General features: G+C 40.2%; 1 protein-coding gene across 3 annotated transcripts in view; it reads left to right on the top strand.

The window, feature by feature from the left end:
• Positions 1 to 22,553, top strand: part of MRPL48 (mitochondrial ribosomal protein L48) — a 69,730-nt gene extending 47,177 nt beyond the window's left edge. For 2 of the 3 annotated variants that reach the window (XM_082749790.1, XM_082749789.1), the window contains exons 5-8: positions 8,313 to 8,482; positions 18,876 to 18,978; positions 21,245 to 21,334; positions 22,275 to 22,553. In XM_082749790.1, coding sequence (XP_082605916.1) covers positions 8,313 to 8,482; positions 18,876 to 18,978; positions 21,245 to 21,334; positions 22,275 to 22,349 — 438 coding nt within the window. In that variant the 3' untranslated portion in view covers positions 22,350 to 22,553. The remainder of the gene's footprint in view (positions 1 to 8,312; positions 8,483 to 18,875; positions 18,979 to 21,244; positions 21,335 to 22,274) is intronic. The other variant, XM_082749791.1, reaches the window with a different exon arrangement.
• Positions 22,554 to 24,393: the final 1,840 nt, after the last annotated feature.

Genomic DNA, 24,393 nt, shown 5'->3' with positions numbered 1-24,393 from the left:
GAACTTAGTCACATAACCATACCTAGCTGCAAGATTGTTTGGGAAATGTAATTTTTATTATGAATGGTTATATACCCAGCTAAAATACAGCAGTTCTGTTTTTTTTTTTTTTTACTTTGATTCCTTTAATGATTTTTTTATGAATAAAGTTGCCATCCATAGTTGTCTTCCCACAGTTGTGTTATTAAAGGAGAAAGGGGGAGTAGATATTGAGGAAACTGGCAGGCTTCGCACACTTTCCTTAAAAGGAAAGACAGAGGGGGCGCCTGGGTGGCTCAGTGGATTAAGCCGCTGCCCTCGGCTCAGGTCATGATCTCAGGGTCCTGGGATCGAGTCCCACATCGGGCTCTCTGCTCAGCAGGGAGCCTGCTTCCTCCTCTCTCTGCCTGCCTCTCTGCCTACTTGTGATCTCTCTCTCTGTCAAATAAAATAAAATCTTTAAAAAAAAAAAAAAAAGAAAAGAAAGACAGAGGTTGAGAGAAATGTTTTGGAATTAGGCACACCTGAATTAAAGATTCACCCCTGATGATTACTAGGTGTGTGTCCTTGGGTACCTTCCTTAACTTTTCCAAGCCACAGTTTCCTTGGCTTTATATAGGAATTATATTTCCCAGTGTTGTTTTGAGAAGTAAATTAAATAAGAGAATTTTAAGAACTTAGCACAGTGTCTGAAATATAGAACCGGTAGGTGGTGACGCTATAATGATAGCGTTAGTCTGTTTTTTCACAATTCCATAACATTCTATCTTCCTCCCTCAAAACATGCATCTCCTTATAATTGCTTGTTCTGTATATGTCTTTCCTGATGAACCGTAAACATAAGTGAGCAGAGACAATGGCTGTCTTCTTTCCTATCCTGTCCCTGATACTAGTCCTGCTCTTGCTCATCACTAGCAGTCAGTATTTGTCAAGTAAATGAGTACGTGTGATTGAGAGTGGTGTATCAGAGGTGTATTTGCTATGGGAACATGGAAGAGTAGTATCTAACTCAGCCTGAGAAATTAGGGAAGGCTTCCGGGATGAGTATGAACTGAGTCTTAAAAATAAATAGGAGTTGCTCATGTTATTCCTGTGGGGTGAAGCATCAGAGGTTCTGCAAGGAGGGGGAGCCTTCTGGGTGAAGGTAGGGAGACACTGACCCTGGACCCTGAAGATGCATTTGAGAAAATTTTAGGAGGTTTTTTTTTTTTTTAAAGATTTTATTTATTTATTTGACAGACAGCGATCTCAAGTAGGCAGAGAGGCAGAGAGAGAGAGAGAGAGAGAGAGAGGAGGAAGCAGGCTCCCCATCGAGCAGAAAGCCCGATGTGGGCTCCATCCCAGGACTCTGGGATCATGACCTGAGCCAAAGGCAGAGGCCTTAACCCACTGAGCCACCCAGGTGCCCCTTTTTAGGAGTTTTTTAATCCTGGAGTTTAAAGTGGGGACTAGGGGATGAGGAACCATGAAACCTGAGAAGTAGGCAGGTCTAGATCAACCCTTTCTAAACGATACCATTTATTAAGTAACGACTATATACTCGTAAGTGTCTCTGCTAACTGCCCTTTCAACTGTACCCACCTGAAGTCATTGCTCTTGGTTTCCTCCTGGAGAGTTAATCATCGTGGTGCAGCAAGGTGGCTTGTGTTGAACTTGTCTTGGGAGGTGGGCTGCTCTTTATGATTAAATTGAGATTTGTTCTTTCTTGTGTGTCTCCTCTCTTTCTCTCTGAACTGTGAATTCCTCGAGGCCTGGGACTGTTTCTTTGCTGTCTTTCCTGAGTGGATGGATCAGCACTTTGCATAAATGTTTCATCTATAAAGCATACCAATAGAATACCAGGAACACAATTATCTCCAATTTATAGTAATACTCGTGTCCTATTTGTGTACATTACTCAGCCTTTTTTAAAGATACCATTTATTGAGTGACTTCTATATACCAGATGTCATAACTACTATGTGCTAGGCTTTAAAAGCATTATTCCATTTTAAAGTATGGGACACCTGGGTGGCTCAGTTGGTTGGGCAGCTGCCTTCGGCTCGGGTCATGATCCCAGCATCCTGGGATCGAGTCCCACATCGGGCTCCTTGCTCGGCGGGGAGTCTGCTTCTCCCTCTGCCTCTGCCTGCCATTCTGTCTGCCTGTGCTCGCGCGCTCTCTCTCTCTGACAAATAAATTAAAAAAAAAAAATCTTTAAAGTATTATAGTTCACTTATCATAGTGAGCACTGAGTAATGTTTAGAATTGTTGAATCACTCTATTATACACACCTCTAACTAATATATCACTGTGTGTTAACTACTGGAATTGAAATTTAAAAACTTAAAAAAAGAAAGTAAAAAAAAAAGGCATGATTCCTTTTATAGTATTATAAATGGTATATTTTTATTTAATCCTCAGATATCCTAGTCATTAAAGACCCTGTTTGAGGACTCTAAGACTCAAAGAGATTCAATGACTTGCCCAATTGCTAGTAATTTCCAGAGCCAGCATTTGAACCAAGGATAGTCAGAATCCATCTGATGTCTATGCTCTTTCCATTTCACCCAAGTTTACTATTTCGAGCTTCATAAGAACATTAGGTGTTCTAGGGGAAGAAACTGACACATAGAGAGGTCATTCAGTGTCATCCAGTGACTAAGCAGATAGGCTTTAAGTCCGGCTTTTCTTTGGCTTCCAAGTACAGTGCTTTGTGCGGTACCAGGCTGTGCCTCTTTGTCATCCCAGTCAGGGCCAGGCCTTCTGTCTGGTGCCTTCTCCTGAGTGTGTCATATTGAGTTATAAACACAGTCATTTGTTTTTTGTGTACCTCATAGCTCATTATGGACTGTCCAGAGTACCATTACCATTTGGTCCCTAGTTGTCAATTTTTAAATTTTCATCACCAGAATTTCTGGAAGCCAAATATTCTGCAGGCATAGCTGCCTTTTCACTTGCAGATTAGGATGATACTGTTCCGTCCCAGTTTTCCCGCTGTGAAGAATGCCACCAATAGTGATAGGTAGACACTATCACTTCTACAGAATCTAGAGGAGAGAGCCTGGGCTTGGGGACACAGACCCAGCTTCCAGCCATGGCTAGACATAAAGTTGTTACCTTTGCCATTTCCTTACTGCTATGACTGTAAACAAGTCATTTCCCACTCTGGATCTGAACTTTCCCCTTAGATAAAATTAGGAAGGGAAAGGGGAGACTGTATTATCTCTAGGAGCCCTTGCTGTTATAGTGGCCTATGAGTCTGATCTGATTCTTTTTCCTGCTCTTCTCCAGCAAAGTTTCCCAGTAATCCTGGGCAAGTAATGTGCTTTCAAAGGACCTCCGTTTTCTCTCTGTAAAGTATGGATAATAATATGGACATTTCTTTACAAAAATGGTTTAGTGATTTATCCCATGGCCTATTTGGGTGATCATAGTGCAGTCCTACAGATATCTAAGAATGGCTGCCCCAGGTTGTCACACACTGAATCAAGGTCAGACATAGGAGTGTCAAAGTTTGATGGTGGACAGTAGTCTATTGTCCCTGCCACCTTTCTCCTTCCCTTCCTTTCCTACCTGACTCTCCTCCATGTGCAGTCAGGGTGGCCTTCCCCAAACATGACTCTAGTCATATGCATGCTTTGCACAGATATCTTTAGTAACTCCGCTTGGTGGTTATAAGGGCATGAACTCAGGCAGTAGCGATAGAAAGGAGGGGATGGATATGAGAAAGCTTGTACAGGCAAAATTATAGAAACTGGTGACTTAAATGCAGTCAAGCCCTTGCTGGGTATGCTGACCCTGAGAACTGAAACATAATGTCACAATGGGCTCCTAATAATGTGGAGAGGTCCAGGCATATCTAGGCCAACACAGAAGAGCAAGTGAGATGCCAAGAGGGATACTGGAATCAGCTCTTTTTGTTTTGTTTTGTTCTCCTAAAGCAACACCTTTGAAGAGCCCTGGCATTTTCCCTGGTTATAAAAGCCTCCTAAAGGCTTTAGAGACGCTCCTTCCCTCTCTGCTGGAAAATTTTAGCAGCTCCCCATTGCATTCCAGTGTTAGCATTCTTCACAGCTCCAACTGCAGCGCTGAATGTGTTGATGAAAAGTCTGGATCACTGCATTTGGCTACGAATGTGGTATGCTCGGAAAAAGAGAGAACCAAACTCCTGTTCTTTGATGGTTGGTCTCTGGAGTCTGGGTTCTCACTCATGGCAAAGTCTAGGACCCTGGGATGGCCACCACTGTAAAGAACTTTAGAAATGAGAAACTGTAAGATGCTATATTACATAATAGAGGGGTGGGTAGGATCTTCATCATAAAGATAAGAATTCTAGAAACTATAAAGGCTATAAAAAGTTTAGCAATGCAGAGGCTATAGTGGAAAAAACCCTGCACTGGGGGTTAGAAGGTCTGGGTTTCAGTTCCTAGGATCTGTCTTGACTGGCTGTGTCACTCTGGGGAACATGTTTAATCCTTCTGGGCTTCATATTCTTCCCCAGCAATGATGAAGAACTGGGACAAAATAATCTCTCAATGCTGTCCAGTTCTAAAATTCTAAAATTGTGATTCATTGCATGTTTTCTTTTTGCCAGTCCCTGTGCTAGATAGGAACATAAAATAGCAATAGGGGTGGCTCAGTCAGTTGGGCATCTGCCTTTGGCTCAGGTGGTGATCCCAGGGTCCTGGGGTTGGATCCCATATTGGGCTGGGAGTCTGTTTCTCTCTCTCCCTCTGCCTGCTGCTCCACCTCTTTGTGCCCTCTCTCTCTGTCAAATAAATAAATAAAATCTTTTTTAAAAAGAACATGTTTCTTTAAAAAAAATTAAAATAGCAAAAGCAGTTAATATATAGAATATTAAATTATATGACATGGATTATATAAACCACTCTACATCGTGTTTTGTTCAGTTCTCAGAACATCCCGGTGAGATTGGGTCTGTCATAGGTATTATCAGTCTTGTGAAAGGACCATTTCTTGGTCCTCCCTCTGCTCCCCTAGATTGGGCCTCTGCTGTCCTCAACTGACCTAGGGAGCAGAGATGGTAGAGAGCCATTTCAGGTGCTCTGCAGGAACATTTTTCTGTGGCAACCACTAGGCTGTGGCTGTTAAATAGGAGTGACTTAAGAGATAGAGAGTTTTGGGGCGCTTGGGTGGCTCAGTCAGTTAAGCGTCTGCCTTCAGCTCAGGTCTTGATCCCAGCATCCTGAGATCAAGCCCCACACCAGGCTCAGTGCTCTGCTGGGAGCCTGCTTGTCCCTCTCCCTCTGTTTGCCACTCCCCCCACTTGTGCTCATTCTCTTTCTGTCAAATAAATAAGTAAGAAAACTTTAAATAAATAAACAAGTAGAAATAGAGTTTTTTGCCCTTTTTCTTAAAAGAACTATTTCTAGGGACGCCTGGGTGGCTCAGTTGGTTAAGCAGCTGCTTTCGGCTCAGGTCATGATCCCAGCGTCCTGGGATCGAGTCCCACATTGGGCTCCTTGCTCAGCGGGGAGCCTGCTTCTCCCTCTGCCTCTGCCTGCCATTCTGTCTGCCTGTGCTCGCTCTCTCCCCCTCTCTCTCTGATAAATAAATAAAATCTTTAAAAATAAATAAATAAATAAATAAATAAAAGAACTATTTCTAGGGATGCCTGGGTGGCTCGTCGGTTAAGCATCTGCCTTCAGCTCAAGTCATGATCCAAGGGTCCTGGGTTTGAGTCCCACATCCCGCTCCTTGCTCAGCGGGGAGCCTGCTTCTCCCTCTGTCTGCTGCTCCCCCTGCTTATGCTCTCTCACTCACTTCCTCTTTGACAAATATATAAATAAAATCTTAAAAAAAAAAGAACTATTTCTGTCGAATAGCAAGACTTATTATAGATCTCCAATAAGTAGGAGATGTGATACTGGCTCAAAGATAGACAAACAGCCTAAAGGAACAGAATAAAGAGTACAGAAACTGATCCACACACCTGTGGGCATTTATATGACAAAGGTGACACTACCGTGCAGTGGCGCTAAGTCAACTAGACTGGATGATCATGTGAATAAAAATGTTTGACTTCTATTTCACATCATACACAAACATCACTTAAAAGTGGATTGTAGGTCTAAATGTAAATGTTAAAATAATCATACTACTAGAAGATAACATATGAGAATATCTTCATGATCTTAAGATAGAAATTTCTTAAACAGGATACAAAAATCACTATAATCATAAAAGAATGAGTAAGTTGAACTACATTAAAAATAAGAACTTCTGCTCATCAGGATACACCACGAGAAAATGAAGAGAGAAGCTACAAGCATGTATATTTAACAAAGATTCGTATCTAGAATATAGAAAGAATCTCTACAAATCAATAAAAGACAGGCAGAATGGGCTAAATACATGAATTGACAGGGCCACCTGGGTGGCTCAGTCATTAAACATCTGCCTTCAGCTCTGGTTACGATCCCAAGGTCATGGGATCAAGCCCCATATTGGGCTCCCTGCTCAATGGGAAGCCTGCTTCTCCCTCTCCCACTCCCATTGCTTGTGCTCTCTCTGTCTCTCTCTGTCAGATAAATAAATAAAATCTTTTAAAAAAATACTTGAATAGGCAGGTTACGAAAGAGAGTATCCAAATGGAAAGGTGCTCAGGCTCAATAGACTTAGAGGAACTGCAAATTAAAACCCAAATTCATTATCACTTCATACCAACCAGGATGGCTAAAACCAGAAAACCTGACTACACTAAATTTTGTTTTGGCAAGAATGTAGAGGATGTAGAACTCTGATTAATTCTCGTGGTATACTAAATTGGAAACATCTTTGTAAAACTGTTTTAGAGTACTTACTAAACTTGAACATATGCATACTCGCTAAGTCAGTAGTTCAGATTCTAGGTATATCCCCAATAGAAATGCATACACGTGTTCACTGAAACGTGAATCAAGAGGGATGTACTGCTACTTGTAGCAGTACAATTCGTTATGGTGCACACTAGAAACAACCCAAATTTCCATCAGAATAAATAAAAAAAGAATAAATTGTTGCCTATTCATTTAATACACCATGAGAGGAATGAGAAGGAAAGAACTGTTGTTTCAGCTAATACATGATGAATCTTACAAATATAATGAATGAAAGAAACCAGACATAAAAGAGAACATAATGTATCATTCCATTTTCATGAATTCTAAAAACAGGCAAATGGTTTTAGAAGTAAGAATAGTGGTTATCAGTTTGGGGGCAGGAGTTTTGGAGTGCTGATAGTGGTCTATTTCTTATTCAGGATGCTTATGATACCAGTATTTTCACTTTGGAAAATTCACTGAGCTGTGTACTCATATGCATTTTTTCAGTATGAATATTATATTGCAATAAAATTTTCACTAAAAAAATTTTTTTAAAGATTTTGTTTATTTGATAGAGACACAGTGAGAGAGGGAACACAAGCAGGGGGAGTGGGAGAAGCAGGCTTCCCACTGAGCAGGGAGCCCAATGTGGGGCTCCATCCCACCACCCTGGGATCGTGACCTGAGCTGAAGGCAGATGCTTAACGACTGAGTCACCCAGGCGCCCTACTTCTCAATTCTTAAAAGGAAGACTAAATGATTGCAGAATTTCAAAGCTAGGAGGGCTGGAAGATATCTAATGCTGCGCTTCCTTGCAATTGATTTCTTTAAGATACTGATTAAAGCTAAGAATTCTTTCAGAAAAATATGCATGCATGTAAAATTTTGCATATAAATTGTGGGGTTGATAGACTACTTGAAATTCCTGAATGGGTTCTAGATTAAGAATCTGTTATCCAGGGGCACCTGGGTAGCTCAGTGGGTTAGGGCCTCTGCCTTTGGCTCAGATCATGATCCCCGGTCCTGGAATCAAGCCCCGCATCCGGCTCTCTGCTCAGCGGGGAGCCTGCTTCCCTTCCTCTCTCTGCCCACTTGTGATCTCTGTCTGTCAAATAAATAAGTAAAATCTTTAAAAAAAAAAAAAAAGAGTTTCTTATAAGAAAAAAAAAATCTGTTATCTGGCATAACTCCACCAATTTGAAAATTGGGAAGCTGAGGGGACCAGGGAAGGGGATGAGTCTCCTAACAAGTTAATTGCAGAAGATAGTCACTTGTATTTGTGTTAAAGTAGTGCCAGCAATATTCCCTCTCCTTTCGTTGGCTGATGTCACAGCCCAGACTAGCAAGGGAAGCTACCCATTTCTTCCCAAGGGAACTTCAGTTTGAAGGTAAGGTAACCTAAGAGAAAAATGGTGAACAAATTTATTTGAAAGATTAACTTCTTTGATATCAAGATGGGATGATTAGAATTTTTTGTGTAATTCCTTTTTTTTCCTATCTCCTTTTCTCCTTTTGTTTTCTGTTCAGCCCAAGAAGAAGAGGGCAAAAGTGGAAGTGAGACCCATTAATTTGGGGACAGATTATGAATATGGGGTTTTAAACATTCACCTGACTGCATACGACATGGCTGTGGTGGAGAGTTATGCCCAATATGTTCACAACCTCTGTAACCATCTATCCATTAAAGTTGAGGAAAGGTATGAAGGAAGCCTTTACATGGGATATTCTTGGTGTGAGTAGCATGCTCTGCTTTGTAGTTTTGTATATAAATTTTGTATATAATTGAGTATATTTGTATAAATATATATTTATAAATATATATTTATATATATTGTTACTTGATATATTGATTATATATTTGATTCCTGAAATTTATAAATATATATTTATAAATATACATTATATATATATATATATATACATAGAAGTTGTATATTTATATATAAATGAGGTTTTGAAATATAATTTACATTTGGTAAAATTCACCCTTTTTAGGCATATAGTTTAGCACAATCAGAATACAGAACAGTTCCATTAACTCCAAAATTTTCCTGGTGCCCAGGTGTAGTCATATCCCTGGCAACCAACAGCTGATTTTCTATCCTGTTGTTTTAAGTCTCCAGATCATCATGTAAATAGAGTCATGCAGTGTGTAGCTTTTTGTGTGTGACCTCTTTCACTTAGCATAATGTATTTAAGATTCTTCCATGTTTTTAGAAATTTTTATTGCCGAGTAGTATTCCATTAAGTGGTAGACCTTAATTGCCTTATCTACTCACCAGTTGATGTACATTTGCATTGCTTCCAGTGTATTGGTGATTATGAATAAAGCTGTCATAAGCATCTTCTTGTATGCTTTGTGAGGCATGTATCTTTTCTCCTGGATAGCTACCTAAGCCTGGGACTTGAGGGTTGTATGGTGACTGTATGTTTAACTTTATGAAAAACCAACATCTGTTTTCCAAAGTGGCTGCATCATTTTGTTTTCCTACCAATGTGTGAGTTACAGTAATTCCTTTTCCTCGTCAGCATTTGATATCATCAGTTTTTTTTCTAAAGCTATTCTTATAGAGTGGTATCTCATAGTTTTTGATTTTCATTTCCCTAGTACATAATGATTTTGAATATCTTTTCATATGCTTATTTGCATCCTCTATATCTGCTGTGATGACATGCCCAGCTCTTTTGTCCATTTTTAAAATTGGGTTGTTTGTCTCCTTATTATTGAATTATGGAAATTCTTTTTCTATTTTTGGATACCAGGTGGTTTTTTTTTTTTTTTTTTTTTACAGTATGTGTTTTGCAAATATTTTCTCCCTGTCTTTGACTTATCTTGTCATCTTCTTAGCTGAGTCCTTTGGAAGGCAGACTTTTTTATAAGTTTGATGAGGTTCAGTTTATAAATTTTTTCTTTTATCAGTCATGCTTTTGGTATTATATCTGAGACCACTTTGTCTAACTCAGGATCACAAAGATATTCTCCTGTGTTTTCTTCTATATGTTCTATAGTTTTAAGTTTTACATTTAGGTTCATGATCCATTTTTAGTTGTTTTTGTTTTTTTGTATATGGTGTAAGATATGGGTCAAAGTTCTTTTTTTCCCCTTCATTTAAATATCCAGTTGTTCCAACACCATTTGTTAAAAAGATTTTCTATCTTTATCTCATTGTCTTAGCACTTTTGGAAAGTCAGTTAACCATGCATATGTGGGTCTATTTCTGGACTCCATTCTATTATGGTGATTTATGTATCTAACTTATACCAATACCATATTGTCTTGATTACTGTAGCTTGATTACTGAAACTAATCTTTGTTCTTTTTTTTATTTTTCATAATTATTTTGGCTATTCTAGATCCTTTGGCTTTCTATAAAAATTTTAGAATAAGTTTGTTGATTTCTACATAAAGGAAACTGATGGAATCTTATTGGGATTATGGTGGATCTGTAGGTCAATTTGAAGAGAATTGACACTGATTTTGATTCCCTTGGTCCATTAACAAGGCTTATCTCCCCATTAATTTAGGGTTTCTTTGCCTACTTTGCTTCTCATTTGCTCTTTGGATTTGTTGGAAAACTGTAGGGGAGGAGAACTAACACTTAACTGGCTATCTATTCCAGGCCAGGCACTTTACATATCTTATCTCCATGTTTCAGAAAGTGTGGGATACCCTGTAGTTGACTTTAAATAACATTAAATCACGTGGTGAGAAATTTCTTCCCTTTTAATTCTCATTCAACCTAATTATGTCAAGGAGAAATTCTTGTGTGTGGATCTGGTATGTCCTTAACACCACTCTCTAGCCACTTCCTGATCTTCATGATGGAGAAGAGGCCTCAGACTCAGAGTCTTTGGCTAGCATAGTATCTAGCTAGAATTTTACAACATTTTTTTTCTTTTCATTATACTTTTTTTTTTTTTTTTTTAAAGTAAGCTCTAGGCCCAAAGTGGGGCTTGAACTCATGATCCTGAGAACAAGAGTCATGTGTTCTACCAACTGAGCCATCCAGGCCACCCCATTGTACTTTTTAAAAAAAGTTTCTCTTGAAGGCAGCTGATACTGGTCTTCCATTTCTTTTATTTATTTATTTATTTTTAAGGATTTTATTTATTTATTTATTTATTTGATGGGGAGAGAGAGCACCAGAGAGGGAACACAAGCACAGGGAGCAGAAGAGGGAGAAGCAGGCTTCCTGAAGAGCAGGGAGCCCAAGGTGGGGCTTGATCTCAGGACTCTGGGATCGTGACCTGAGCCAAAGGCAAATGCTTATGACTGAGCCACCCAGGAGCCCCTGGTCTTCCATTTATTTATTTATTTATCTTAAAAGATTTTATTTATTTATTTAACACACAGAGAGAGAAACCACAAGTAAGCAGAGAAGAAGGTGCAGTGGAGGGAGGGAGGGGAAGCAGGCTCTCTGCCGAGCAGAGAGCCCAATGTAGGACTTGACCCCAGGACCCCGAGATCATGACCTGAGCTGAAGGAAGAGGCTCAACCCACTGAGACACCCAGGCACCCCGGGTCTTCCATTTATAATAGCAATATAAAGTCAGGCTTATTGAGATATAATTTACCCTTTTAGTGAACAATTTTCTGAGCTTTCACAAATGCACTCTTTCAGTACAGTTCACCCTTTTAGTGAACAATTTTCTGAGCTTTCATAAATGCATGCAGTAAATACAATCATACTATAAGATACAGAACATTTACATTATCCCAAGAAGTTCTCTCCTGCCTTTGTAGTTAATCCCCCCCTTTCCCCCCCAGTCCCTCACAACTCCTGATCTGTGTTCTGTCCCTATAGTTTTGCCTTTTCCAGAAGGTGATGTAAGTGGAAATATACAGTATTTTTCCTTTTGAGTCTGACTTCTCTCTCTTAGGATAATGTATTTGAGATTCAGGTCTTTTGTTGCCTGGATCAAGTAGTTTGTTCCTTTTTGTTGCTAATTAGCATTTCATTGAATGGTTATATGTTTGTTTATCCGTTCCATGGTTGAAGGACATTTGTGTTATTAGCAGCTTTTGGCAGTTATAAATTTAGCCACTATAAACATGTACAGGTTTTTGTGAGAACATGAGTTTTTATTTCTCTATGTAATTGCTGGGTCAAATGGTAAGTGCAGTGGATTTTTAAATTTATAAGAAACTGCCAAACTATTTTCCAAAGTGGGTATATATACTGTTTTTTTTTTTCTCATCAGCAACATGAATTCCCGTTGCTCTATAAAAGTTTATTTTTTAAAAAATTTTATTTATTTATTTTGACAGAGAGAGATCACAGGTAGACAGAGAGGCAGGCAGAGAGAGAAGGGGAAGCAGGCTCCCCGCTGAACAGAGAGCCCGATGTGGGGCTCGATCCCAGGACCCTGAGATCATGACCTGAGCCGAAGGCAGAGGCTTTAACCCACTGAGCCACCCAGGTGCCCCAAAAGTTTATTTTTTAAATTAACTTTTTAAGTGAATTGATTTAAAGAAAAATATTTAATAAATAATCATTTGGGTGGTTTGTCATTGTGGCAAGGTAATACCTGGCACAATATGTGGATATGGCAAGAGTTATACTTTCTTACTCATTAGATAGTAGTGTATTCCCATTTTACAGATGAGGAAACCAAGGCTCAGAAAACCCAGAAGTCACAGAACCAGAAAGTGGCCTAGATTTAACCCATTTCTGCCTGACTCCAGTATTTTTAATTATAGGAGGTCTTAGTCCTTAAGCTAAGTTTGAACTTTTTTTTTTTAAAGATTTTATTTATTTATTTGACAGACAGACAAGTAGGCAGAGAGGCAGGCAGAGAGAGGAGGAAGCAGGCTCTCTGCTGAGCAGAGAGCCCGATGTGGGGCACCATCCCAGAACCCTGAGATCATGACCTGAGCCGAAGGCAGAGGCTTAATCCACTGAGCCACCCAGGCACCCCTAAGTTTGAACTTTTATAACCTTTATAACTTAGTGTAACTGTGCTAAACATGCTGTCTAGAAGATTGGATAATAAGCTGTGACTTTAGCTCTCACAGCTGATAGTACTTCAATTATTTTAGGACTAAAGATGTGCTTTATCTTTTTGTGATACCCCAGAGAGTTGGTTGCTCTTTCCATACTTGACACACACTTCTATATGTCACTTCAGTGCTATGGGCTGTAATAACCTATTCATATGTCAGCTCCCCTCCCCGCTGGTTAGCCAGAACTGTGTTCTTTTTTTATTTCTTTAGCATCTAACACAAGACCTGCCACATGGGGAACATTAAAACCATTGTTGAAAGAATGACAGATTCTTGAATATGACTGCACAATCCAGTTGTGTGGTATACATGGGATATGTTTCCTAAAGTTTACTGGAAGTGCTTTAATTAAAATCAATTTAAAAACTACTGATTGAGCCTTTTCCTACTATGTGGTAGATACTGTACTAGATAGACATCCCAACTAGAGGAGACTGAGGAGAATGTCCCTGATTTCAGGGAGTGTTTGTGTGTGTGTGTACACACAGCATAATGTGCAAGATGGTAAGTGAAGGATAAAGTGCAGTATCAGTTCAAGGAGGCTGAATAGCATAATAATTTAGAGCAATGCTTCCTCAAAGTGCCACTCTGCAAAGGTATCAGAAGCTTATGCCAAAATGTACATTAGTGCTTTGCATCCTTCATCCAGAAAGTCTCTCTATTGTAAAAAAAAAGTTTGCTGAATTAAATAGCATGATTAGTGCCTGTTGCCTGCTTCTTAGCTTGTCACAGACTGATGACAAGCAGTTTGTTCACCAGCAGCTTGTCTACAGACCATACTTTGAGTAACAAATGGTTATAAGCACAGGCTTTGGAATCAAACTGCCTGTGTTCAGATTCTAGTTCTACCAGCTAGTGGCAACTGACCTTGGTAAATTCTGAACCTCAGTTTCCTCATCTATATAATGGGGATGACAATTTTCTTACAACTTTAAGTTCTGAAAATTAAATAAGTAGTATATGATAGCACGTAGCAGAGAGACAGGAACATTGCAAATGCCCTATAAATAATAATGTTATTAATAATTAATGGGTTTTTGTTTTTTTAGCTGGCAGAGATTTGGGGTGGCAAAGAGGCATTAAATGTGATTTACAGAATGTTATCATATCTATAGTAGGTCAGCTCTCTGGAATAGCGCTTTAAATTTTCAGAAGGACTTCTTAAAATGTGTTGATTTTAAAACCTGGCTTTGGAAAGCTCTGGCTTCATTTGAGTAAAGGCAGGGAGGCAGTAGCATTTGTTGAGCACCTACTATTAGCCAACCACTCTGGCCTTTTTTGTATAATGTTGCTTAATTTAAAAAAGTACCTTGCACATATTCACAAATGAAAGCTGTAGCTAGACTGCCTGGGTTTTACTCTTGTTCTGCAGCATTCTTATGGTGTGGCATTGTGCAGTTTACTTAAACTCTGTATCTTGGTTTCCTCATCTTTAAAATGAGGTTGCTAATATATATATATAATATTATATATTATAATATTAAATATATTATAACTGTTCCCAGCAACATTTGGCTGCTATTATTATTGTTGTTGTTAATATAATAGATGCTTGCCTATGGTCAGACATCTAATACAAAGCAAGGTCTGGATTTGAACCCACTTTTTTTCAAATTCTTAATTCCTCATAATTGGTTCTCCACACAGCTTTCAGTGTGATCTTTCTAGAATGGAAATATGATCAGGTTACAACCATGCTTAAAATCCTTCTCTGGGTTCCCATTCCTTTAGGGTCAAAATTAAAGTTTCTCACATAGTTTGCTAGGTGCCCTATGGCCTGGGCTTGCTTCTCATCTCATTTCCATTTCCCTCTCCCTCTCCCTCCAGTTAACATGGACTTTGTTTTTTATCCCCTTCCACCTCTGGACCTGTGCATATGCTTGCTCTCTATAAAACTTCGAATACTCTTTCCCCTTTATGTAACTAACCCCTGCTGCTTTCTTAGGCTTCATATTGGATGTCACTTCTTCAGAGCACCTCATCAAATTAGGTCTTTATGTTATATATTTAGGAGAAATAAAGGTTATGTAAGTTCCTTTTCATAGTGCCCACTCCTTGCCCTTGTAATTACTTGATGATTATTGACCTTCCTTCTTAGACTCTAAGATCTCTAAGGCAAGGACTGTTCCTGTCTTCATTAACAGTTTAACCCTAAGACCTTGCCCAATCCCTGACACATAGTAAGCACTGAATAAATATTCACTGACTTGGACTGAGTTTCAATAGTCATGGACATGATTCCTAGAACAGCAGACTGAATGATGTCCTGCTTTTTGTCTTTTTTCTGCTCTTTGCTCCAAATAGCATAGAGCACAAAGAGATGTTCATTTTCAGCAACTCACTGCCCTGCATTGATTGAGGTTTTCAGACCATCATATTGTTAGGCATTCTCACTGCCCAGCTTTTCAGAGATGAAATGATTTTCTTTTCTTCTTATTTTCATTTCGTCATGATCCATTTTTTCCTCTGGGAGTGGCAGGGTAGGGCTCTGACCTTGAGATGGAATTGGGCAGGGGAGCGGTGTGCTGGCTTTTGTTCTATAAATGGTTTGCACTGATGCAGCTGCAACTCACCCAGGAGGGTAGAGGAAGAAGCCTGGCCTGCAGGTCTCTTAATTTGCCTGCCTCCCTTTCTGAGCAGCTGCCTGGAGATGGAAATCTCAACTCATGTGGGAGCAGCTTCCCAGCCTGAAGCTGATCTAGCCCCTGTGTTTTATGGAGAATAAAAGCATGGCTCAGCATCACTTTCTGTAAGGCTACTCTCCCCGCCCCCTTTTTCTTGAAGTCCACTTACACTGTTTAAAATGGAGGTACAGGGGCGCCTGGGTGGCTCAGCCAGAGTTAAGCATCCAACTCTTGATTTCAGCTCAGATCGTGGTCTGGGGTCATGAGATGGGGCTTTGCATGGGGAGTCGTGCTAGCCCACAAGTCTGCTTGAGGCTCTCTCTCATTCTCCCTCTCCCTCTGCGCTTCCTGGCCCCTACTCACGAACACGCATGCTCTGTCTCTCTTAAAAAAAAAAAAAAAAAAAAAATCTTTAAAAAAAGTAAAATTTTGGTATCATTTATATTTAGTAGCCTCCACAGATATCTAAGTTTCCTAGCACCCAACAGGCTCCCCTGTGTCCCTTCCCAGGTAGTACTCCCCAAAGGTAGCATTATTTTGTCATTTTAGATTGATTTTTGACATTATGTTATTTCATTTCTTCCCTTCTTTTTTTCCTGTCTGATCATCCAAGTAATGTTTATTTTCTTCTTCTTTTTTTTTTTTTTTAAGGTTTTATTTATTTATTTGACAGAGACAGAGCCAGAGAGGGAACATAAGCAGAGGCAAGAAGGAGAGGGAAAAGCAGGCTTCCTGCTGAGCAGGGAGCCCAATGTGGGGCTTGTTCCCAGAACCCCAGGATCACAACCCGAGCCAAAGGCAGACTCTTAATGACTGAGCCACCCAGGTGCCCCCCACAAGTAATGTTTATTGCAGAAAATTTGTAAAGTACAGAAAAGTATAGACACTAAAGAGAAATTACCTATATTCTTAACTACTCAAAGGCCTATTCTACCTTGAAATGAACAGAGTTCCAGTATTTCTTTATCAAACTATGTCTAGCTTTTCTGTTAGTTCTCTTTGAGGGCCTCTGATGCCTTTGTAGATAACTGCTTCACTTTTTGGAATATTCTCCAGGCAAACACCTATATGTTTATTCTTAACATCTTGGTTAAAGCCTATCTCACTTGTGAAGTCTTCTCTGAGCCCCTTTCTCTCTCTTGTCCCTGTAATATTCACTGCATGCCTATTATTGCCTTTGTCTTACTGTAGTGAAGACGTTTGCCTCTCCAAAACACTCTTAGCAAGCTCCTTTAAAGCACAGGCTGGGGGCACCTGGGTGGCTCAGTCGTTAAACATCTGCCTTCAGCTCAGGTCATGGGCTCAGGTCATGATCCCAGGGTCCTGGTATAGAGCCCTGCATCAGGTTTCCTGCTCAGGGGGAAACCTGCTTCTCCCTCTCCTACTCCCCCTGCTTGAGTTGCTTCTCTTGCTCTCTCTCTCTCTATCAAATAAATAAATAAAATCTTTAAAAAAAAAAAAAAAAGCATAGGCTGCCTATTGCCCACCAGCATGCCTAGGACAGAACAAGCTTTCAGTAAATGTTTGTTGAATGAATGAATGAATGAATGAACAAACAAATAAATGACATCTTGCTAAAGCAAGTGTTGGAAGAATAAAATGCTTGCTCAGTGGCAGTCAGTCAGTCTTATCTGCAGAATGTCAAGAAGGAAAAACAGTGTTTTGGAGTGCTTTTTACTTTCCTGAAAGCTTTGCATAGTTATTTTATTTGCTCTTCCATAACAAGTCTATGAATGTGTCCTTATTTATGTAGGGAAGTTATTACCAAATTTGAACTGGAAGAGGAGGTCAGATATTGTGCAGGAAAGTGGGAAGGAATGTTATTTAGGGAGGTTACCTGGAAGAGTTTGTAATACCTAGGATTTACTGTTTGTAAGAGCAAGGGAACTGGCGTTTGTAGGCCTATTTTGATAGGCAAATTGCTCATGTAATGTCATTTAATCATTGCAACAACCTTATGAACTAGGTATTATTATCTTTATTATCTCCGTTTTGTAGCTGAAGAATCTGAGACTCAAAAGTTGAATTAATTTGTCCAGCGTTAAATAGGTATTGACAGGGCCAATATTTAAATCCAGGACTGACTGTTGTGTCTCTCATCCATTTTCTGTTATTTCCATTATTCATTTTGTAGAGGGCCATCCCCCTTGTTATCAATTGATGAAACTTTCTGTGACATGAAAATTCAGGAATTCTACTGTTGTTATTTTACTTATCTTCATTTTGGTGAACTTTTTGATAAGACAAACACAGCAGCAGTACCACATTTCTGTGTAGCCATTGATCCTATCTCATCACTGTGCCTGATCTTCACACACTGATATGGACCTAGATTGTAATCTTCTTTATTCTGGAAGAAACTGAGGCCCAGAGAGACAAGTAACTTGCTTTAGTAAATATTGTTAATAAGCTACAGGGCTAAGATTTTACCTCAAATCCAGTATTCTTTTTACTGCTATGAAGCTGGTCATAGCAAGCAATCTCTACAATGGTATTTCTCAAGCTGGGGACATTTAACAATGTCTGGAGATGATTTTTTTTTTTAAGATTTTATTTATTATTTATTTGAGAGAGAGAGCATGAGCAGAGGGAGGGGCAGAAGGAGGAAGAGAAGCAGCCTCCCCACTGAGTGCAGAACCTGAGGCAGGGCCAATCCCAGGACCCTGGAATCATGACCTGAGCTGAAGTCAGACACTTAACCAACTGAGCTGCCCAGGCGCCTCTGGGGATAATTTTATTATTACCACTTCAGAGGGTACTACCAGCATCTTGTGGTTAGCGATTAGGAATACATAGGCCAGCCCCCCACAACAAAGAATTATTTGGTCTAAAATGTTAATAGTGCTGAGGTTGAGAAATCTTGCTCTTTGAAAACAGTTGGGTTTCATGCCTCATTTCTCCAGAAGAGGTTACATACCCAAGGTTAGCCTCCAAAGTGATAACATTGATTCTTTTATTTATTTATTTTAAAAGATTTTATTTATTTGACAGAGATCACAAGCAGGCAGAGAGGCAGGCAGAGAGAGAGAAAGGGAAGCCGACTCCCTGCTGAGCAGAGAGCCTGATGCGGGGCTTGATCCCAGGACCAGGCAGAGGTCCTGGGCAGAGGTGCAGAGGCTTAACCCACTGAGCCACCCAGGTGCCCTGACACTGATTCATTTAGAACTGGCTTTTCTTTAGTAGCAGCAAATAAGTTATTAATCACCAGATTTTATTCAGTGTTGTGTCAGGCAAGAACTGGGGATGCAGAAAGGCATTCTACATGGTCTTTTCCCTCAGGGAGTTAAGAGGCTTCTGGAGAAGGTTTAGGAGGAGCAGGTTCCTTCCCTCTGGCTGCAGAGGAAGAGCCCTAGATTCCAGGAGCTACTGCATTGCAGCAGTGTCTGTACTCAGGGACTCCCCTGTTAGAAGTGGCACTAACTTAAGGGAGCCTTCTTCATAACCTCCTCTTTCTCCCTACAGTTACGCTATGCCCACCAAAACCATGGAGGTGTTGCGGCTACAGGACCAAGGCAGCAAAATGCTCCCGGACTCAGTTCTCACCACCCATGAGCGAGTGGTTCAGGTAGGTACTCTGGGAGAACCTTGAAACATATTTGCCTCTCTCCCGGCTTTTTTCTTTTTCTACCATGCCCTTCTCTTCCTCTTGGCTGCATCTTGAATGATAATATTCTTTAGGTTTTAGTTCTTTTTTTTTTTTTTTTTTTACGATTTTATTTATTTATTTGACAGAGAGAGAGATCACAAGTAGGGAGAGAGGCAGGCAGAGAGAGAGAGGGGAAAGCAGGTTCCCCACTGAGCAGAGAGCCTGATGCTGGCTTCCCTTTAAATCTAGCCATGGTTTCTGTTGTTTTACTGCAGAGACAGATGGTCGAGAACCACACTACCATGAGGGTGCCCAGAGTTATTAAAAATTCACAATTAATTTCACCCGCTTTTTAAAAAGTTTTTAAGATTTTATTTATTTATTTGAGAGAGAGAATGAGAGAGAGAGAGCATGAGAAGGGGAAGGGTCAGAGGGAGAAGCAGACTCCCTGCCGAGCAGGGAACCTGATGTAGGACTTCCACGACTCCAGGATCATGACCTGAGCCAAAGGCAGTCGTTTAACCAACTGAGCCACCCAGGTGCCCAATATCACCTTTTTTATAACAGCTTTATTGAGAGTTTTATTCATACACAGTTTACTCTTTTAACGTGTACAGTTAAATGGGTTTTAATATATTCACAGTTAATGCAAATATCACCACAATCAATTTCATCACCCCAAAAAGAAACTACCCATTTACAGTCACTCCTTTCTCCCCCTTTTCTCAGCTTCTGACAACCACTAATCTCTTTCTGCCTCTGTGGTTTTACCTCTTCGGGACATTTAAACGGAACCGTACAATATAGGGTCTTTTATGCCGTTCTTCCACTTAGCATGTTTTCAGGGTTTCTCCATGTTGTAGCACGTGTCAGCGCTTCATTCCTTTTTATTGCTGAATAATATTCTAATGTATGAACAGCACCCCTTTTAGATCCATTCAAGAGGTATATCAGCAAGATAATGAGATGAATGTTTAGGTGGTATCACCTTAAATCTATGCTAACTTTAAAAATAATTAAGTACTGAGCCACTGCGTGGCTCAGTGGGTTAAGCCTCTGCCTTCGGCTGGGGTCATGATCCCAGGGTCCTGGGATCAAGCTCCACATCTGGCTGTCTGCTCAGCAGGGAGCCTGCTTCCTCCTCTCTCTCTCTCTCTGCCTGCCTCTCTGCCTACTTGTGAACTATCTGTCAAATAAATAAATTAAAAAATATATATATTTAAAAAAAATAATTAAGTACTGGGGTGCCTGGGTGTCTCAGTTGGTTTAAGGGCTCAGCTCTTGATCTCAGCTTGGGTCTTCATCTCGGGGTTATGAGTTCAAGCCCTGCACCTGGCTCCATGCAGTGCATGGAGCCTACTTTTTTTTTTTTTTTTTTAAGATTTTCTATATAAGTATATGCAAATGTGTGTGGGGGAGGGGCAGCCAGAAAGGGAGAGTAGGGCTTGATCTCAGGACCTTGGGATCATGACCTGAGCCAAAGGCAGAGGCTTTAACCCACTAAGCCACGCAGGCACCCCTATTTATTTATTTTTTAAACCCATGAGCCACCCAGGTGGCCCTGAGCGTGACACCTACTTTAATAAACAACTACTTAACAATCTAGTTTTTAAAATATCAGAAATAAATTATTTGGTAAAAAAAAGAAATGAGTTTTTTGGGATACAGATCTTAAAGATCCAACTTGCCACTCAGGGCCATAGGACAAAGTTTGGACTCTATTTCCTCTGCCTTGAAATCCCTCTATACTACTACTGAATCCTCCCAGTTTACTCCTGTTTTTCTTCAAGACTCCACCTAGAAGTTACCTTTTTTGGAGGCTGTCTTTGGCCCTACCTCCCAAGTTAGGTAGAGATTTCTCTTGTGGGTTCCTGCAGCCCCCTGCATGTCTCTGTACCACACATCTGATTCACCTCTGGATTCTTTACACAGTGTCTGACACCAATCAGGTTTATATGTAAATCTGAGTTGAATCAGAAAATCGTCCTGGACTTGATAACTTCTTAGTCGAGTTATGACATCCATTGTCTACAGGGGCAGATATTGGGGCCATGACTATGTCAGCAAGCAGATCCCTTGACTGATGACAAGAGAAATCCTGTAGAGGCTGGGCTCTGAAACCAGCTCTGCATGTTAACCCTCCACCCACGGGCCCTGTAGCTGCTGAAGCTGATATTTGAGCCCGTGCCATGTCTGCCAGTCACCTGGCTTTCACTACTGTCTCTCATCTCCTTTCCTTTTGCAGATCAGCGGTTTGAGTGCTACATTTGCAGAGATTTTCTTGGAAATAATCCAAAGCAATCTTCCCGAAGGAGTGAGATTATCAGTGAAGGAGGTAGGTGCTAGTTTGAGAAGAGGCTCCCTGGTGGCCCACCTGTGCTCAAAATATGGATAAGAGCATCTGGTTTTAGAAACAGGACAGAAATGTGGATAATAAACAAGAAAGCTGTGCAGACCGGTTTTACCGTAATCATTTTACTGGCCCTTCCAGTGCATCAGAGCTGATGCTGAAAGGACCACAGGAGCTGAACTCCGTCACAGTATTCCGATGTTAGGGGTGAGCCCATAATTGTGTATAGAAAGAACATGATTCAAGATTATATACAGTATAACTAGTCAGAACACAAATACGGAAATTAAAGAGGAGTTTTCTGGATCTTCAAGGCTTGGCTGAGAAATGAATGCCAATCAGAAGGAAAACTGGCATAGAAAACTTGGAAAACATTAGGAACCTTAGCCTAAACACTGAGTATTTGGGTTCATTTGCCAAGCTAAGCATTGTTATGACACAGATCCATCAGGTCATTTTTGACTGATGCCGTCGGCTGTATCCAGCTGTCCTTGTTCTAAGCCCATGCTTATCAGTCCTCTTCTTGTTACTTGGGTTTCACACAGATCTGTGTACAGGGGAAAATGCGCTGGTCATACTGACTTAAATATTCCAGTCCCTAGGTCTGTTATTTCTGATCGTAGATGGAGAATTTGGGCATTGTGTCTCTTTAAGTGCTTCTAATGAGATACTCATAGCATTTGACATTCATTCTTTATATGTCTGTCTTCTCTCACTGACTCTAGGTTCTCTTTAGGCAGGGAGGAAGTCCTATTCAGAATCCTTGGTATCGAATACAAGTCTGGTATCTAATACAAGTCTAGTCAAATCTGAATCATTCCCCACAGAGCTGGCTGATGGATTTTTTTTTTTTTAATGCTGTGTATATTTGAATAACTAAAAGCTCTGCAGTAATTCCCCCTTATTTTCATTTTCTTCTCCCCAGCACACTGAAGAAGACTTCAAGGGAAGGTTCAAAGCTCGGCCAGAGCTGGAAGAACTGTTGGCCAAGTTGAACTAGCTCACTGCAGACTCTCATGTCAGGACTCGTGATATTGAGTAATCAAAGTTAAGCAGAAGACCCTGACTTTTAGCTATCATAACTACCAGTCCCCATTAGCCAGGAATGCCTCCTCTCTTATAAGGAGGAGTGCTTGCCAACTCTCACCACTTTCCTTTGGGCCAACCTAAGACATTCTCCATCTAATAAAAATCTACAGCTGAAGGGCATGTGTGTATGTGAGAAGTCAGTCCATCCTGTGGACTATCTTTTATTTTTATTTTAAGATTTTATTTTTAAGTAATCTCTACACCCGTTGTGGGGCTTGAACTCACAACTCTGAGATCAAGAGTTATATTCCACCAATTGAGCCAGCCAGGCGCCCCTGTGGAGTATCTTTAAGGGATTATATTTTCTCTTTAGCACGGAAGCATGTTTCCCTTCACTATTTCCCCAGTTAGAGTGATCTCATCCTTTCAAGCAATCTGGCATTGAATCTTTTAGTGAAACAGAGGATCATAACATAAGTAAACCCCCTATGGATAGAAGGCATAGGGTTGGAAATTTTGGCTCTGTATATGAAAAAAACCTCTCCAGATAGAATCAGGGTCTGGCGGTAGTGAAAAAATACCACTTTGTGGGTAGTGAGTGACTCGTCATTCAGGGAGATGTTACATAACTGCTAATTAAGGTTACCTGGAATGAGTTTACACAAAGAATTAAGGTTGATCTTGGTCAGAAGTCAGAAAACTGCTGGTAAGCCAAGTCCCACTAACTGCCTCTTTTTTTAAAAGTAATCTACTGGAGTGAAATTCACAAACCACAAAAGTAACCATTTTAAAGCAGACAATTCGGTGGTATTTAATACATTCACAATGTTATACAACTACCACCTATATTTAGTTCTAAAGCTCTGTTGCCTGTGTATTGGAACAGGGCCATGGTCGTTCACTTACATATGGTGTAGGGCTGCTTTCACACTGGCAGAATAGTTGTGACACAGACTGTAAAAGCAAAACATTCATCATGCGTCCTTTCTAAAAATAGTTTGTCAAACCCTGATCTAAGTCACTGGTTCTCAAACTAAGTGTGCATCCAAATCACCACCTGGGGGACTTTTTAAACACAAATTTTTGGACTCCACCCTTATTTTTTCTGATTCAGTAAATCCTGAGTGAGGGCATAGAATTTGCGTTTCTTACACATTCCCAGGTGATGCTAATGCTCATGCAACTGGTCCAAGGATACCTCTTTGAGAACCACTAGTCTAAGTGACCTCTGATATTTTTCCTATTTTGGGTATTAGTGAGTTCATACTTTTGTACATAATAGCAATCATTTATTGAGCTAGACTCTGTGGAAGGTACTACATGAGCTCTAATCCTTACACCAGTCTTTTAGGGTGTATATATGCGTGTGCACGTGAATGGGTATTGGTGTGTGTGAAAAGGCTATGTATGAGTATGTGTATCTCAGTATGTATCTCACACATACGGAGCCCTCATTATGCTATGTACTTTATAAAAATTGACGTTGATGGTATTGTCCCAGTTTTACAGATGAAAAAACTGAGGTCTGGAGATAGAAAGTAACTTCATTCTCCTGAAGAGTCACATAACTAATAAGTGACAGATCTTTCTCTCCTGTACTCCACTGCTGCTGTGGGGTACCCCTACGCAGAGGTCTGTGGGAGCCCAGAGCATTCTTAGCATTGCATGTACTTTTCTAAAACTCAACAGTTGCAGTTCTGAAGTTATTTTGGTTTCTTTGCGTTGGTCTTTAAAGGCAACAATAGGACACTCAGATTTCCTTCTAAGGTATAACACTAAGGGAGAGCTGTCAAAATAGCAGTTACCTAAAGTTAAAATGCTTCTCTGAATTGACACTGAAGGTTCAGCAGGCCACTGCTTTCAAGTGAAGCCCAGTGGGAGGTTGGGCAAAATTTTTCTGGTCAGAACTGGTATTTTGGTTGTAGAATTACTCATTGCTGAGTCTCTTTTAGGGAAGATAAAAGAGAAGTTGCTAATGGATGAGTGTAATTTGGGGAGATGTATAGAGACAGGAA

Source organism: Mustela nivalis (genome assembly GCF_964662115.1).
Source record: "Mustela nivalis genome assembly, chromosome: 9".
Classification (NCBI taxonomy): Eukaryota; Metazoa; Chordata; class Mammalia; order Carnivora; family Mustelidae; genus Mustela; species Mustela nivalis.
The sequence above is the reverse complement of the archived record's forward strand: the minus strand, read 5'-3'. Positions and strand labels throughout refer to the sequence as shown.